Source organism: Triturus cristatus, chromosome 2_1 (genome assembly GCF_964204655.1).
Source record: "Triturus cristatus chromosome 2_1, aTriCri1.1, whole genome shotgun sequence".
NCBI lineage: Eukaryota > Metazoa > Chordata > Amphibia > Caudata > Salamandridae > Triturus > Triturus cristatus.
Window position 1 is genome coordinate 395,036,919 of NC_140581.1, and position 17,566 is coordinate 395,054,484.

The window sequence follows — 17,566 nt, forward strand, 5'->3', positions numbered from 1 at the left end:
ACCATAAGCAGAATCTCTTCCACTTATAGGCGTAGGAAGTCCTCGTAGACGGTCTCTTAGCCTCTTTCAAGATCTCCATACAGTCCTGAGGCAGGTTCAAGTGTCCATACTGTACTAGCTCAGGAGCCATGCAGCCAAACTCAAGGACGAGAGATTGGGGTGAACCATCTGTCCTCCGAACTTCGTGAGAAGGTCCGACCGACACGGCAGGCGTCGGTGCGGCCGAACAGACCGGTGAAGAAGGTCGGTGAACCACCATTGCCTCGGTCACTCCGGAGCAATCAGGATCATTCTGGCTCTGGATTGTGACAGCTTGATCAGCACCGCCGGGATCAGGGGAATGGGTGGAAAGGCGTAGAGAAAGCTGTTGGACCAGCTGATCCATAGGGCATTCCCCAGCGTCCCTGGTTGATAGTACCTGGACGCGAAGTCGCGGCATTTGCTGTTTTCTGCCGTAGCGAACAGATCTATATCCGGAGTGCCCCACTCTGCGAAGACGTCTCTTAGCACGTCGTCGTTTAGCACCCACTCGTGGTTCTCTTGAACGAGCCTGCTGAGCGCGTCTGCTTGGGCGTTCTGCACTACCGGCAGATGGGTCGCCGTGATCGTCAAGTTCCTGGCCACCAGCCAGTTCCAGATCGCCTGTGCCTCCCGGGACAGGGGGCGTGAACGTGAGCCCCCCTGCTTGTTGAGGTAATACATGGTCGTAGTATTGTCCGTCTGAACCAGCAGGGAGTTCGTCCTGAAGGAGGGATGGAACGCCTTCAAGGCCAAGTGTACTGCTCTGAGTTCCAAAAAGTTGATATGGTAAGTCGTCTCCATCTGTGACCATATCCCCTGAATCTGAAGAGGGCCCGAATGCGCTCCCCAGCCCTGGAGAGACGCATCGGTCACAATGGTCTCGACCGGAATATCCTTGTGAAAAGGAGTCCCCTTGCAGACATTCTCTGGGGCACACCACCAAGTCAGAGACTGCCGAGCGTGTTGAGACAGCTGGATCTTGTCCTCACAACGCCCCCGCCTCTGGTCCCATTGATCCTCCAGACATTCCTGTAGGGGCCTCATATGCAGACGTGCATTGGGGGTGAGAAAGATGCAAGAAGCCATCGACCCCAGTAAGGAAGACACCGTCCTCACCGTAGGAGAGCGGGCTGAGATGAGATGCCGCGCCTTCCCACGGATCGATAAGCGTCTCTCCTCCGAAGGACACACGCTTGCGGTCAAGGTATTGACTGAAGCCCCCAAGTACTGGAGACACTGCACAGGGATCGGCACTGACTTCGACATGTTGATGTGCAGGCCCAGGCGATGCAGCAAGGCAGCTGTCCTGTTGAAATGGCACTGGGCTTCCTGGTAAGTGGACGCTTTGATCAACCAATCGTCCAGGTAAGGATACACAAACACCTTGGTCTTCCGCAGGTGTGCCGCGACCACCGCCATGCACTTGGAGAACGTCCGTGGTGCAGACTTCAGGCCAAACGGGAGTACTGAATACTGGTAATGGTTGTTGCCTACCAGAAACCGCAGGAACTTGCGATGCTTTGGTGCGATCGGCACATGAAAGTAAGCGTCCTGCAGATCTATGGCGCACAGCCAGTCTCCTCGATGCAACTGAGGGTAAATCTGATGCAGGGACAACATACGGAACTTTTCTCTGCGGATCCACTTGTTGGCCTGACGCAGATCTAGAATAGGCCTGAACTCGTTCTTGTCCTTTTTTCTTACGAGAAAGAACCGTGAGTAGAGACCTCTTCCTTTTTGCTGCAAAGGAACCGCTTCTATCGCCCTCTTTTTTAACAGAACGTCTGCCTCCCGCTGGAGCTCCCTTACCATGTAGGAGGAGCGCACGGGTGGAATCTGTGGGGGCGGGCTGGTGAAACGAAGACAGTACCCATTGCAAACAATATTCAGCACCCACTTGTCCTGCGTTATTGTCCTCCACTCTGCCAGGTAGTGTTGAATACTTCCCCCCCACCGGAGCGGGTAACGGATGAGGGGGGAAGTAACTTTTCAGGGCTTCGACCCGGCCGGGCCTTTGTTCCCCGCCGAGGACTGATGCTGGCCTCTGCCCCTCTGGCGCTTCTGAAAGGACTGCCTCGGGTACTGCTGCTGGGGCTGTTGTTGGTGGCCCGACTGACGCCCTTGGCCTCTCTGCTTGGCGTAGCGCCTGCCCGAGGATCGGAAGGACCTCCTCTGCTCCTTGGGCCTCTCCAGCCCCACCGCCTTCAGAGTTTCCGCTTCAGCCTTCATGCGGGCCATCTCGTCATCCGCATGTGACCCGAACAGCGTCGTGCCAGAGAATGGTAAATTGGCGATCTTCTGCTGCGCTTCAGGCTTGAGCGGGGTCAGCCGCAGCCAGGAATGCCTCCTCATGTGTATGCCGTGGCAGTACCCATGGGCCGCCAGCAGCGACACATCCCCCGCCGCACTGATGATCTGATTAGAGACCATCATGCCCTCGTTCAGCACCTCCTGAAAGTCCTCCCTCTTGTCTCTAGGCAGGGAGGCAGCGAACTGTTGCAGGGAGTCCCAAAGAGACCTGTCATAGCGCCCCAACAGAACGGAGGCGCTAGCGGCCTTCATCGTGGTGGCCGACGTGGAGCACATCCTCCTCCCCAAGGAGTCCATTTTGCGACTCTCCTTATCCGGAGGAGCCGTGGATGAAGGCGTCGTAGAGTGCTGCTTACGAGCCGCCGCCACGATAACAGAATCCGGTGGAGGATCCACTCCGAGGAACGCCGGGTCCGAGTCAGGAGCCCTGTACTTTTTTAGCAGTCTCGAGGGCGCCGGTTTCACCACGGCCGGCGTCAAGAACACCTCCATTGCAGGTTCCTCCAACCCCGGAACCAACGGGAGGAGGGGGCGCGACAGATGAGTCTTATGCAAAGTCTCAAAGATCACAGAAGTAGTGGGGATAGGGGTAGTGACTGATATCCCCAACTTCGCAGCCCCTCTCATCAGCACCTCCTGGAACATGGCGATGTCATCCACCGGCGAGACGCGGGTAGGAGGCGTCTCCGACAGTGAGGGCGAAAACCGGCCAGCTCCAGAAGAGTACGTGCCCCTCGAGCCTCTGGAACGAGACCGATACCTCCGTCGTCCATGTCCAGAGCGAGTGAACGATCTGCGCCTACTCCGTGATCGCCTGCGAGGGCGAGAGCGAGATCTCTGCCTGTGAGGGACCCTCGGGGGCGGAGGAGGTGGCTGTGGCGGCGATGTAGGCAGCTGAGGCACGGGCAGAGGCAGCGGAGGAGGGGGCGGAGGAAGAGGAGGAGGAGGAGGGGGAGGAAGGGCAGGCACCGGTGGAGGCGCCGGTGGAAGGTCGGGCACAGGAGGCAGAGGCGGCTGCTGGGTACGCAGCGGGGACAGATGTTCCAAAGCCCCATCACTCCTAGCACGCGAGCCCCCACCAGAACTGTCCGGGCTCGCGGCCACTCTCCTCTTCTTGGCGGGCCTGTCCCGCGTGGAAGCCACCGACGGGGAACGTCCGCGTCTCCCCGATCCCCGACTGGAGATCGTAATCACTGAGGACGTGTTCCCCGATGTCTGTGACGTCGAACTGTACGTCGACCTCGTCCGGCGTCTCTTAGCCCTCGACGTCGAACGCTGTCTCGCAGTCGAGCGTCCTCTCGACGTCGAACCATGCCTCCTCGACGTCGAACCACGCCTCGACCTCCGTCGCCGCGGTGTCGACCGCTGGTGTCTCGACGTCGACCGCTGGTGTCTCGACGTCGACCGCTGGTGTCTCGACGTCGACCGCTGGTGTCTCGACGTCGACCGCTGGTGCCTCGACGGCGACCTGTGCCTCGACGGCGACCTGTGCCTCGACGGCGACCTGTGCCTCGACGGCGACCTGTGCCTCGACGGCGACCTGTGCCTCGACGGCGATCGTCTCCGCCTGGACGGCGGGCGCCGGGATCTCGGCGTCGTCTCCGTCAGCGTCGAGCCATGGGTCGACGGCGAAGGTGGCGAGTGAAGTCCATGGGGCTCGGTACGACGTCGATGTGTTGTTGACGTCGACCGTGACACCTGCGACGGCGACCCGGTCCCGGGTCTCGCCGGCCCCTCCCTCGACGTCGAACGCCGAGGCTGCCGCGACCCAGAGCCCTGGATCGACGGCGAACATACCGGTGCCTTCTCTCTCGCCGTCGACGTCGTCGCCTTCGACGTCGAACGCGACCTATCAGCCGGTTGGTGCCGCTTCTGCTCCCTGCTCTGCCCGGAGGTCCCTCCAGGGGCTGAAGCATGGGCGGAGGAGGGGGAATGAGACCCTCCATGCCCCGAAGTCCCACCGGTCCTCTGCTGCTCCTGTCCCTGAACGCGAATCTTCTCCCTGTCCCTCAGGGTCCTCTTAGAAAAGGTTTTGCAGATGGCACATGTAGCTGGGACATGTGAGGGCGACAAGCAGAGGATACACACATCATGTGGGTCCGTCTTCGCCTTTTTCCTCCCACACTCAGGGCAGTTATCGAACAAAGCCATGCTAAGAGTGGGCCAAAACTGCTCCAGATTGCAGGCAGTAGTAGACAAAGGCTCTAGACGTCGAATGAAAACACTATTTATTCAAAAAATCCAATTTAAATCAAGTAAACCACCCAAAAGGGTAGAGCTCAAGCTCCAGGGTCCTGCTAGCAGGAGCCGGAAAAAAGAACTGAAAGTAACTTGTGTTGGCTGTGCATCCTGGGATACCGGGGGTCTCTGGAGAGTTTCTTAAAGGCACGGTATCCCTTTAGCAGACACATAATGACAGCCTATAGGGCTTGTCTGTCCACCCCTTCCTCTCTATTGTTTAAAGGGATTTTGGTGAAGGGAGTGTGTGATAATAAAGGAACATGTCAAATGTGAATAAAAATGACATTTCAACTTTATTTTGGCTGTTGTGTTCACTTCAGAGGAAGTGCTGGCCAGTGCAGCCTTGGTGTGATTAGGCTGTATTATTTTGTCTGTCTCTTAAGTGTCTTTGCAGGTTTGCAAATGCGGGACAGCTTATAGATATTTTTGATTGCTCCGGGGTCCCCGCACATGGGCGGGGATTATTCATAGATTATGACTATACACAGAGATCCCCTACTACAGAATGGGAGTGACGTGGAGCCAAGCGCCGGACCTTCAACAGCTTTCGGGACCACTCCAGCAAAGTCTTCAGATTCATGGCCCGGCACTCGAAGCACAACATCGAGTCGTGGTCGTGCTCCAAGCACCAGAGGCACACGAGGTGCGGATCCATCATGGACATCATCCGGAGACAGGATCTGCAGTCCTACGTTGGGACATCCTTGATACACCAAGAGTTTAAATAAAAAAATATAAAAGGTTAGCTCTCTCCTGATCTGCGCTTAGGCTGGTGCGGAAATAGCGTTCCGGGCAGCATCTATATAGGCCCCACAATGCAGACGGACGCAGTGCCGACCGACGATATCTACCAAAACGCAGGGGTACTGCTGATGAAAAATCTCCAGATTCAGACTGGCGCATGGGGGAAATTCAAAAGGTAAGGAATCCAGAAGACTGTATCAGATTGGCAGTTCAAGAAATACCATCGGATGAGGATCAGGATCGATACTGATCTGTATTAGGAGGGCCTTTATTTATTTAGAGTGGCATGGTGATGGGGGAAAAACAATGGACTGGATTACGGGCAGAGAGATTGCCCATGGCTCTTCTCCTAAACAAGGCATGGTGGCAATATCTAATCATTATATGAAGAGAGACGTTACTAATAGCTTTCTATAAACCATTATTACATGGACAACTCCACGGGTCACAGAACGGTGGCAAATTAATTCATCCCTCCAACCCTAGTGAGAATATACGGAATGCAGATAATAAAACAGTACTGGACTGAGTGAGAAATGCACAATTTATTTGAAGTAATGAAAGCATGTAGTGGAGCACGTGTTCTTCGTTTGTGTTGTACTGTGCCCACATTTGTTTCAGAACAATACTATTGAACGATATGTCTTAGCTGGGATGTCACTAACGAATTCAGTTGACAGGGTCGTACCACACCAGGACAAGCAGATGTAATCCTTCCTTTCTCTTTCACTACAAATGTAAGGATATGGGTCTCTATACACGGCAGATAGGGTTTAGATGAATGCCACAGGCCCTTTTGGGCCTTAATGTGGGCAGAAATATGTTGGCACCTGGGTCCCCCTACGGCCCATTTTAGTCCAGCCTGCAATTGCGCTGATGGTCCAGGTGCCGAACAGTACTGTCACTGGTGGGCTGGGTTGAAAGAGGAGCCCGGCTTGCAATGTTCATTGGGGCGCCGGGGGGCCCCGAAGGTGACTGGGCCGGACGGGCCACTCTGTCAACGGAAGGCGCGAGTGGAGCCTCGGGCGCAGCCCGGACGATGAATGACAATGGGGAAGGTCGCGGGCCCGGGGGTCTACTCCTGACCTAGGTACTTGACGAAGCCGGGGCGCCGGTCATACGGCAAGAGGTTACTGCGGACTCTGGGCAGAGGGAGAACCCGGGCAGCCCGGGTGTCTGGTGTACCGCCTTGTTTACTCCGGTGGGGTTTCAGTCATGGGCTGCAACAGGCTGACAGCGCAAGCCCAAACCAATCAAATTGATAAGTACACAGTGGCAATGGGCAAAGTGGAGCGAGTCAGCACAGCGGGCGGAGGATGACGGACCTGACCCATCGCTTCGAGACATCATGCTGGCAATTAAGGACATGCGTGGCACTATGGAGCCCAAATTAGACTCGGTCACGGAAGAGGTCAATTTGCTCCGTGCAGACTTCCGCAAGATGTCAGAAAAAGTGGCGGCGGCGGAGAGCGGTATTGGAGGTTTGCAGACCAAGATGAAGAGGCTGGAGGAGCAGGTCGCCTCACTCACCAAAAACCAAACGAACATTGTGGCTCGTCTGGAGGATCAGGAAGGTCGGGCACGACGCAATAACCGCCGCATCGTGGGGGTGCCAGAGGGATTGGAGGGCCCGTCCGTGAACTGCTTTGGGGAGGACTTGATCCTCAATCACCTCAAGCCGAAACGTCTCTCCAATTTTTTCTCAGTGGAAAGGCCTCACCGTGCGTTGTGGGGAGGGCCAAGCCTGGGGCGCCTCCGCGCACTATTATTGCCCGCATCCTGAACTATAGAGATTGCAATGCCATTCTGCAGGCATCGCGCGTGTCCGGAGATCTGCAGCTGGAGAACGCCACTATTCGTTTTTCCCTGACTTCACGTTGCATGTCCAACGGCTGCGCAGATCCTTTGAGGGGGTCAAGAGAGCCCTGCGTGACCATGGTGTGAAATATATGATGCTATTTCCGGCGAGACTCAAAGTTATGGACGGCGAGAAGGCATATTTCTTTGACTCTCCGGCAGAGGCGAACGATTGGATGGAGGGCTGGCGAACAGTGGGTCGTCAGAGGGGCCCGCGTCAATCGGCTACCAATCGCAATGGTCAGGAAGTACAGGCTAAACGCACGCCGCCACAGGAACTCAGAGTGAGCGAGCAGACTATTATAAAGTGACTGTAGTGGCTTAGGGCCGCACGTGCTGCTAGCGTAGTGAAGGGTAGGGGGTGCTATACGGCCTGGATATGGGCATTTTCTTGGTTGTTGGGCGGGTCGAGCTGAAGCGGTTTGTTTGTCACTCGGTTAAAGCTGCAAGGTTGAGGTTTAATAGTTTTAACCTATGCCGGCGGGAGGCTCTTACGTTTAGGTTTGGGAGGGAGGAGCCTGGGAGGGGGATGGGGAGTTCCTTGCACTGTTCGAAACTGGGGTGTGCAATCCGGCAATTCAGTATGACTTTTTCTGCGGACTGCAGGTTCACGTTTCCAAGTTTGGTTGATTCCGGGTAGATGGGGCGACAAGCACTCTGCGAGTTTCATGGGTGGGTGGTTGGGGGCCCACTTAGCAGGGAGGGGGGTTTGGTTTGGGGTGGGGAGGTGGGGGTTGCAGGGTAGTTTATGGTTAGCTCATGGCGGCTCATATTCAAATGTTTGGGTGGGGCATCAGGGGGGCAGGCAAGGGAGGATGATAGATTCGATGTACCATGGGACCTTGTATGGACATGGGTGATCAGGCGCGGATAAGGATCTGGACGTGGAACGTCAACGGTTTGGGCAATAAGATTAAAAGGACGCTTGTGCTACAGCATGTGAAGCGCCACTCCCCAGATGTGGTGCTCCTCCAGGAGACGCACCTTCGGGGGAACAGGTGCAGGACATTAGACCGCTTTGGATACAAGATGGTGGCTTACTCTGGGTTCACGTCAGGATCCAAGTGAGTGGGGATCCTTGTCCGAAACACCCTGCCTGTGGTCATCACCGGCACCTGGACGGAGGACTCGGGGTGTATGGCATCGGTGGTAGCTCGATGGGAGGGGAGGCTAATAGTTCTTAGCCCGTGTTACGTCCCACCTGGCCTGCATGCCTCGACATTTAAGAAGCTGGGTTCGCACTTGACGGGCCTCCCCTAGGGAACGCTCGTGCAAGGCGGGGACACAAATGCGGTCATAGATGCCGAATACGATCGCTCTGGGGTGAGGCAGGGCAATAGTGGGGAAATGGGTCTTAGGGGCTTCGCTACAGCTATGGGCCTTAGTGACATATGCCACGCACACCACCCCTCCCAGAGGAAATACACATTCTATTCAGCCAGACATGGATCCTTTTCCAGATTAGATTACATTTTTACATGAGAGGACCGGCTGGGGGATTTTGCGGAACCCTGCATTATGGCCCGGGGAATCTCGGACCATTCCCAGGTGGTTGTGGTCCTGAGGGGGGCAGTAGCTGCCAGGGCGGCTTTCCCTAGACTAGACCCATGGCACCTCAAGGATGACTCGATAACGGGTAAGCTACGGGAATGTTCCCAACAATACTTTGCTGAGAACCAGGGCTCTGTCAAATCCCAGCTCATTTTGTGGGAAGAGTATAAAACGGTCCTGAGGGGCCAGGCCCAAGCGCTGATTGGAGCCCCGAAGAAGGAGGAAGTGCTGCAGATACGGCAATTGGAACAGGAAACTGAAGACATGGAGTGAAGGGCCTGCGGGATTCCCTCGCCGGACCTAGCCCACACTCTAGCCCTCAAGCAGAAGGAGCTTCGGTCGTTGGCTGAGGGCGAGGCCTGAGCCTACTCCCTTGCCACGCAACGTCGGATTTACGATGCGGGAGACAAGAGTATGAAATTGCTAGCTTGGCTCGAATACAGAGATCGGGCACGATCCTGGGTGGTGGAAGTGCGGGATGGGTCGGGGTCCTTGGTGACTACGGGTGTTGCCATTGCGGAGGCCTTTGCGTCCTACTACGAGGGGGTTTACTCCCCGGTTTGCATCAGGACTGAGCTGGATTGCGAGGAGTTCCTGCGCGATTTTGCGCTTTCCACATTATCTCAGAAGCAAACAGGCCGTCTGGAATCAGATCTAACGGGGGCGGAGCTCGGCGAAGCCCTCAAATCCCTCCAGGCAGAGAAAGCGTTTTGGCCAAAGCCCTGGCGACGAGGTTGCTGTCGGTCCTGCCGGACCTGATCCACGTGGACAAGTCAGGCTTCATGCCCCATAGGAGCACTCGGCTCGGGGTATTGTATATGACTGAGGCGGTGGGTGACGCTCAAAAGGCCCTTATGGCATTAGACGCATCTATGGCCTTCGATAGTATCGAGTGGCCATATTTATTCAAGTTTCTCCAGAGGCTGGGTTTCGGCCCGGTTTTCTGTAGTTGGGTGCGACTGTTGTATGAGCAGCCGTTAGCAAGAGTGAGGGTAAACGGAGCGATGTCCCGAACATCCCCCCTGCGCAGGGGGACCAGACAGGGCTGTCCCCTGTCCCCGCTTCTTTTTGCCCTGGCTCTCGAGCCACTGGCGCACTGGATCAGGCGGGACAGGTCCTTCTGGGCCCTGGCGCTCAACTATATCTTTATACGTAGATGATATCGTCCTCTATATGGCCCGACCATATCATTCGATTGCGCAGGCGCTTCACCTCTTCGAGTTGTTTGGGAGCTACTCTGGCTTCACAATTAACTGGACCAAATCCCTCATTTATCTCCTCTCGGGCCCACCACCAAGGATCCAGAGGGGTTCCTCGGCATCGATAGTGACAGACGACTTCAAATATTTGGGGGTGTATGTCACCAGGGATAGGGCAGAGTTCTTTACGAAAAATCTTGAACCCCATTTGGAGAGGCTGGCATCTGATGTGCCCCACTGGAGGTCCTTACCTCTCTCCCTAGTTGGGCGTGCTGCGCTGTTCAAAATGTTGGCACTGCCGCGGCTGCTGTACGTCTTGCAGAATACACCGTACCTGCTCCCGAGCGGGGTGTTTAGGCGCATATCGCAGTCTGTACGAAGGCTGCTTTGGGTGGGTGGAAGCCCGAGGATAGCGATGAGAAAACTCACGAGAGGGGTGTACGACGGGGGGCTGGCCCTCCCGGACGTCCAGTTGTATTACTGGGCTTCCCAACTGCAAGTGATCAATGACTGGGTCTATGCGCCAGGTTCGGAACCTGCCTATTGGGTGGATAGGTATGCTATGCCGGGAGGTGCTTGCGAGCCATTCCTCTACTCACGGCAGTTGCGAGGGGACCTGCCCTCGCACACGGGGGTAGTCCTTCAATGCTGGCGGGAAGCGAATACATTTCTGGGGTGGGCTGGTACCTTGACAGGTAGGACCCCTCTATGGGTGGGGATCACTTGATTGAAGTTAAGGGGCTCGTGGGCTTCAGGGGCTGGAAATTAATTGGAATAGAATACCTGGGTGATGTGTGGAAAAGAGACGACCCTAGATCCTTTGAATACCTCCAACGGGAATACCAATTGCATGACTCCCAGCGTTTATTACCTTCGCCTTATGCACGCCCTGTGTTCCCATGTGCGCCCCGACACTTCCATTCCAGAATATTCTCCCATGGAGGACATGCTTCTTCTAGACCCCATCCTCGGTAGGCCAACATCCACTATTTACCGTAAACTCAAACAATATGCCTGACCCATTGGTGTCCCTGCGGGAGAGATGGGAAGGGGATATCGGTCACCTTGAGGACGACGATTGGCAGGACGCCTTGCAAAGCCCTCGCGAAGTTGCCATTCGGATTAGGTTCCGCCTCGTACAGCTAAACATTTTGCACCGGGTGTATTACCTGCAAACCCATCTTTTCGCATGGGGCAGGAGCCGGTCTCCATTATGTGCGCGGGGATGTCAGGGGGAGGGGACATTCTATCATATCCTCTGGGAATGCACAATGGCGAAGGTGGTGGGCTCCCCGGTTCCGGCGGAGCCCAAATGGCTTCTCCTCATGATCAAAGGACCCACAGATTGGTCCAGGTACCACGAGATCTGGTTGGCATTGGCGTTGCGAAGTGCAATATTGCCAGTTGTTGTGGGGCTCGCTGGCGCCCCCGCAGTGGGATCAATGACGCAGGGATCTGGATTGGTGACAGAGGGGAGAGGAAGTAATTTATAAGTCCAGGGGTTGTGTGAAAAAATGGAAAAAGGTGTGGGGGCCGTGGCGGAGATATCGGGCGTCACGGGGTGGAGGGGAGGGGGCCAAGTGTGAGTATAGCATTTTCCTATTATGATGATTTGTGTATATCCCATGAAGGGGTGTTACCCCTTATGCCTTGTGAATTTGGTTGTATTCTGATGAGACCATGAGCACAGTTAATAAAAAGATAAAAAAAAAAAAATGAAATATGTTGGCACAATGGCAAGGAACTGCCTAATACAACCCTCCAAGCTCCTTGGTAGGTTTTTAATAATGTGATAGGGAATGAGCAATAAACTTCACACATCATTCACCTACACATTTGTATTCTTCCCTGTTTGTAGGTCCCTTAAGATACCTGGCAATAAAAAAAATTGTTTAAAAAACAAAAAAATGCATACTCATCTACTCATCCAACTGAAGAGCTCCAAGGAGAGCCTACCATGGACAACAGAACCATTTCCATGCCAAGGGAGGGCCTATTAATGAAGCAGGTTACCTTGGTGAGAGAGAGCCTTTGTCCTTTTTCAGGGTCTCACTTCTGAGTTTTCCCTTCCATAGGATCTGATCTAGTGGGATTCCCTCCAATATGATAAGGGATTGTGAGGGACTTTTGTGATTCTGTGATACTACAATGCTTCTCATTTGGTTGCAGTGAATGACTGAATATTTGAAGATGACGTCCTAGACTTTAGATGTCTGCCACGTATCGTGCCCCAGCTTCTAGGGCAGTAATCAATATTGGCAGGTAACGCAAAACTCACACATCAAACTCCCCTGTGGCTTAGGACACTGGTATGGGGGGTGAGGGCCCTGGAGGATGCCTCCGCATCGGACACTTTTGGAATTTCATTGCTGGGAACACTGCTACTGACACATGATGAAACGTTTCTTCCCTCTATCGGAGGAGTTTAAGTCCTATGGACTCAATTATTTTGCTATTTTAGCTAGTCCTACTACTATGCCTGACCTACCGGGAGGATATCCCAGAATGTAATTCTATTGAGTAAAGTATCACAGTGACACTTCTTCCCAATCAAAGGATAGCTGGAATATACAAAACACTTGTTATACACACCCCAGATACAATTCTGCAGCTTAGAGAATGTGATGTGAGGCAGAGGGATGATGCTGAGTTGCAGGCAGCACTGATGGAGCCCAGAGAGGGAGCAATAACGGCGTGATGCAGGGAAACACAATTTTCAATTACTTAAATAGTATATATTTTGCTAGAGAGAAATGGTGGCAGCTATGAAGGGAGCAATCCCCCACATGCTTAGACGTCAAAAAGAAGTCAAGGTGATCACTTAGACCTAATCTATGGAATACTCCAGAAATACCGGATTGCAATTGGAAAACCTTATCTGAAAGAATAGATTGGACAGCTATCAGAAGGTTGTGGGTTTAGGCCTGGTTATAGCTAAAGGGGATATTGTGCAGGCCTAGAGGGAGTTGGGGCATCCGAAATTGCCAAATGGAGAGCCAGTCTTGATTGCTGCAGGATCTTTGAGAAACAGATTTATGGCCTGAAAGATGTCTGAGAAGCAAAATTGTTTATGGGGGAGGTGGGTGGATAGGTATGAAACCTTAAGTAATGATGACACCCCAGCTGAGAAAGGGACATTCAAGGATGAGATAATATTCAACTGTCACTTTGACAGTTTACCTGAAAAACATGAATGACAAAGCGAAGTATTTCAGTAACTGGACTTTTAAGGCACAGAAGTACAAATCCTTAAACAGTAAACCAGCGGAAGCAGTACGCAGACCCTTCACCTAGAGCCTGGGTCAAACATTTTCCCGACCCACTACTCTTCTGATCTATTCAGATTTAGGAATAGAGAGACACTGAATACAGTAACATTACTCAACGAAAGGGAAATCAACGTAGCTAATAATCGTTTCAGCAAAGAGCTAGTAGATTTGAAAACACAAGCATCTTCTAGGAAATGTTTTATGCAAAATCTTCAATAAGGGATACCAAAAACCACTGTTGCATTAATATAAAGTCTAATAGAATACTGAGCTATGTTTATTTTATTTGTGGATCTGTGGGGCAGAACCTAGCTGCGTGAGAGTAGCCCTTCACAAACTGTGAAGCGAAGTAATAATGAAAGCAATGAACAAAGAATTAAGAAAATGTAACCTGATTCAAAGATTCAGTTAATGACCAATATATAAGAAAGAGTATGTGAGCATCTGTCAATTAACAAGTGGTAATGAAAAAGCATACATAAAGCCTTTCAATGAAATCAGGCGGAGATATTAAAAATAGAAAGGTAAAGAACGTCTAGAATCCTCCAAACCTAGCATCAAGGTGTAAAGTCAGTCAGGCAAGGAAAAAAGAACCCTTTTATTAAGTTGTCACTAAATTAAATTATGAATGTGTCTCCCTACCAAAGCAAGGTGCAGTACAAGTTTAGAAAGAGTTGCATCTCCCAACATCTAAAACAAACAATGCAAAGGTAAACAATCTATTCAACAACTTACACGTTTAAATCTCCTATATGTAGCTATAATACTATAAAAGGTATTATCAAAGGTATTGTTTATTCCTTAAATACCTTAACTGTGTAACTGGTGTATGACTACACCCTTAAAATAGGTTTGTTGATGTTCCATCTAAGAGAAGTCCACTGCCAATCATGAAGATCTGTATAACTATTGAATATTCATGGGAGTGCTTACCTGGCTAAACTGTTGAAAAGGGCCCATATCTGAGAGGTTATAGAGTCAAATAACTTGCTAGACTCTTATTAGGGATCTAGATTACTTCTGCTAAGACCTTAAATCAAAATGAAACAGATGTCCCAGCACTTGTACTTTTAGATCTTGCTGCTGCATTCCACAACATCAAACATAACATTCTATTAGAATGCCTTGCCCAGCTAAGAATTCATTAAACTCTGAGCTGGAATGCATCTTTACTCAAGGATATGTTAAAACTTAGGATTTCTCAAAGGTTTTCAGTTACTTTGACCACAACATTCTGTTAGATTGCCTCGCCCAGCTAAGAATTAATTAAACCCTGAGCTGGAATGCATCTTTTCTCAAGGATATGTTAAACTGGAGGATTTCTTTAGAATGTACTATTATTTCACTATTTGTAAATGCCCATCTTTGCCATCTGACCACACAATTTGGCATGTTTTTCTTTTAACTCCATAAATGGCACAATGAATAAAGTTATTTGAACTTTGAACACAATGGTGATCTTTAAACTGAACTATAAACAGTGTAGTGTAGCAATCCAACATTGGATGGATGCACATTTTCTCAACACAAACCCTATATACACTGAAGTTTTGATTTTTGGAACAAAATTTTTTTCAAGCTCCATCAGCTTTGGCCAGTGACCTTTGGTTCCTTCTCCGAGCCTCCAAAAGTGTCACTAGCTCAGGGGTCATTTTCCACCCTGCCCACTTAATCAAACAATAAGGTATCACATCTGGTTCAGTCAAGCATCAATCATCTGAAATATCCAAAAAGGATGCTTCCTTCCTCGGTCTTCCTTCATTAAGTGCAGGTGGTCTTAACACTCGTACATTTCAGTCTAGACTATTCAAATAGAGAATATCAGAGCCTACAAAGAAGATTTCTACCAGTTTCTAGTAGGTTAACAACAATGAAGCTACAGCTTTGAGCACACTTTTAAATATGATTATGTTACCTCAACACTGGAGGTATTCAAACATCGATGAGTGCACACAATTCAAGGGTGTTCTTCTCAATCACAAATTGCTTCACCAACAACGTATGTCATTTCTTAATGCCACTCTTAAACTAATCATTAAGCTCAGCTGTTGTGTTACGACGGATGTTCTATGTGTCCAACGATTTGGAATGGTCGCAAATTTTGTGTTTTGACAGCCACACTAAAGCATGAGCTTGAGTTAGGCAGTTGGTCCAGTCAGTCTTATTTTTTCAAAATGATAGAAACGTACTTGTCATTTCTCGTTAACCTCATTATATATTTAGAATTACAAAGCAAGCCAGTGTTCTACATAGCTTTCATATAACATCACAACATTTCTATTTTGTTAATGTATTGCTACTGCTGTTAACATTAAGTCACTAATGATCATAGGAACACTACTCTGATGCAAATAATAGCACTTCCGAAAAACATAACATATATGAATACTCTATACGCTCACCTGGAAGTTAATAGGAGGTGGAGGATTTTTTGGTTCTATCCTAACAACACTGGATTCCACTTTCGGAGGAGGCCTAAAATTGTTTTTTCCAACCTGCCAAAATAGTTAAACCACAGTTAAAGCATAGACTACAGCCTTTCACACAGAGTTAATAAACCAAACTAAGGAGGGTAGCATGGAGCTGTTGGCAGAAACCTTTTTAAGTCATCTGAGAGAGGCTCTCACAATAAAATATTTATTTGCTTGAAGTCCGTAAAAATTATCACTCACTTTCATTAGGTGATCAACACGAGCCAAGAGCTGTGTATTGATTGACAACCTGCAGTATAGTTTGTCTCCGGGTTTAGCGACTAGTCGCAGAGCAAATTCTCTCTGGAACATCAGTACCGCACACCTGGGGGAAAAAAGCACCAACCCACGTTAGAGTATTTATTAAGGAAAGACTTGCAGACGTGTAAGCTGCAAATAACCTAGTAGCATAGATCTCTTAATCTTTAATTCTCTGTATCTACTGGGAATGTACCAGGATGTTATTTTCCATTTGGGAGATGCAAACATATGGTATTAGGATGCACAGTAAACTTTTAGAATGACCAGAGGTCAGAGGTCTGTCATGTAGTTCTGACAGAAGGAGGTTCTCAAAGGGTAAAGACTCATGCCTTCAATTTTTTTTAACATGTGTTTATTATGATCAGTGCACTAGACAAGGCACAAGAAAAACAGTACATTTGCATTTTGTATCATACAAAAGTGTCCAATTCCAATACAGATTCATGGCGGTAAGTGTGGGTAATATCCAAGCCCAGGAATGTAACACTGTACATTAGTATCATCAAACAACAGTACATCAACACAAAACAAGCAACAGCAGCGGGAAGATACAGAAACAAGGTTCCATTGACAGGAGTTCTCCCCTCCCCATCTCCAATAATGATTATGGTAGGGGTAACCGGGCAAATGAGCCGTAAAGCAGTGGGGAAAGGAATGGGGGGTAGAGAAACCCCTCTCTGGTGGGGGGTGGGTCGAGAGGAGAGGGACCACCAACCACCACATCAACCATCAGCCCGTGGACTGCGCTGCAGCCCAACTCACTTGCGAACATCCACGTCTCAAGCCACCATCTTATCTTCCATTGGGGTGGGCTCACTGTCCAAGCCCTGGGAGCGGCCAGAGCATCGTCCACCAGCAAGTTCACCGCAGCCAAACTATCCAACATATCTACCCAACTGTCTAAATCCTGTTCCACATGTTCGTCATTGATCACTGCCCGCAACCTCCTCTCCTCCAGGTCCAGTATTCATTTTTGCGCTCCGGTCAAGATGCTGCATCCAGAGGATGGCCATCTGACGCTTAGTGAGCACCAGGCCCAGGAGAGCAAATCGATAGCTCATCTTGGTCGCGCATTAGGGAGAACCCCAAGTAGACAGTTTGCAATGGAAGACTCCAATGGCATATTCGTGACCCTCAGTAAAACCTCCAGCACCGCCTCCCAAAACCCCTGTAGTCCACAACAGTTCCATGTCATATGTAGGAAAGAAGCTGGGTTAAAGCCACACTTTGAGTAAGCAGCAGACCAAGCTCTGTTGATTCTCTGTAATGTCATATAAGCGGGATGTAAATAGTAAACCTGAGTTAATTTTGAATCACGTTACTCGCCACCTCCCTGGCCTGGGCAAGCGTTGCTTCGAAGCTCCATCAAAGAGCGGCTCGGGCAGCAGTCCATCTTTGATTAGATTTGATTTGTCAACTTGTAGAGCGCGCGAATGCCCGTGGGCGTCTTGGCGCTATGACAGATCCTCATCTCATAGGAACGGTTTCTAGAGTTATGCAGAGAATAGCCAGGTTTTTACTTCCTTTCTGAAGGATTTCAGAGATGGGCAAGTTTTTATGGCAAGAGGCAGCTGATTCCAGGTTCGTGCTGCATGTACAAGGAAGCTTCTTCCACCCCAGTTAGCTCGCCTGAATCTGGGGA

The 17,566-nt window shown here is 50.7% G+C and overlaps 1 protein-coding gene across 1 annotated transcript in view; it reads right to left on the reverse strand.

The window, feature by feature from the left end:
• DIMT1 (DIM1 rRNA methyltransferase and ribosome maturation factor) overlaps window positions 1–17,566 on the reverse strand; it is a 177,012-nt gene that overhangs the window by 44,287 nt on the left and 115,159 nt on the right. Inside the window, exons 7-8 of the mRNA XM_085631601.1 lie at window positions 15,865–15,988; window positions 15,595–15,687 (exon numbers count right to left, since the gene is read on the reverse strand). Coding sequence (XP_085487727.1) covers window positions 15,595–15,687; window positions 15,865–15,988 — 217 coding nt within the window. The remainder of the gene's footprint in view (window positions 1–15,594; window positions 15,688–15,864; window positions 15,989–17,566) is intronic.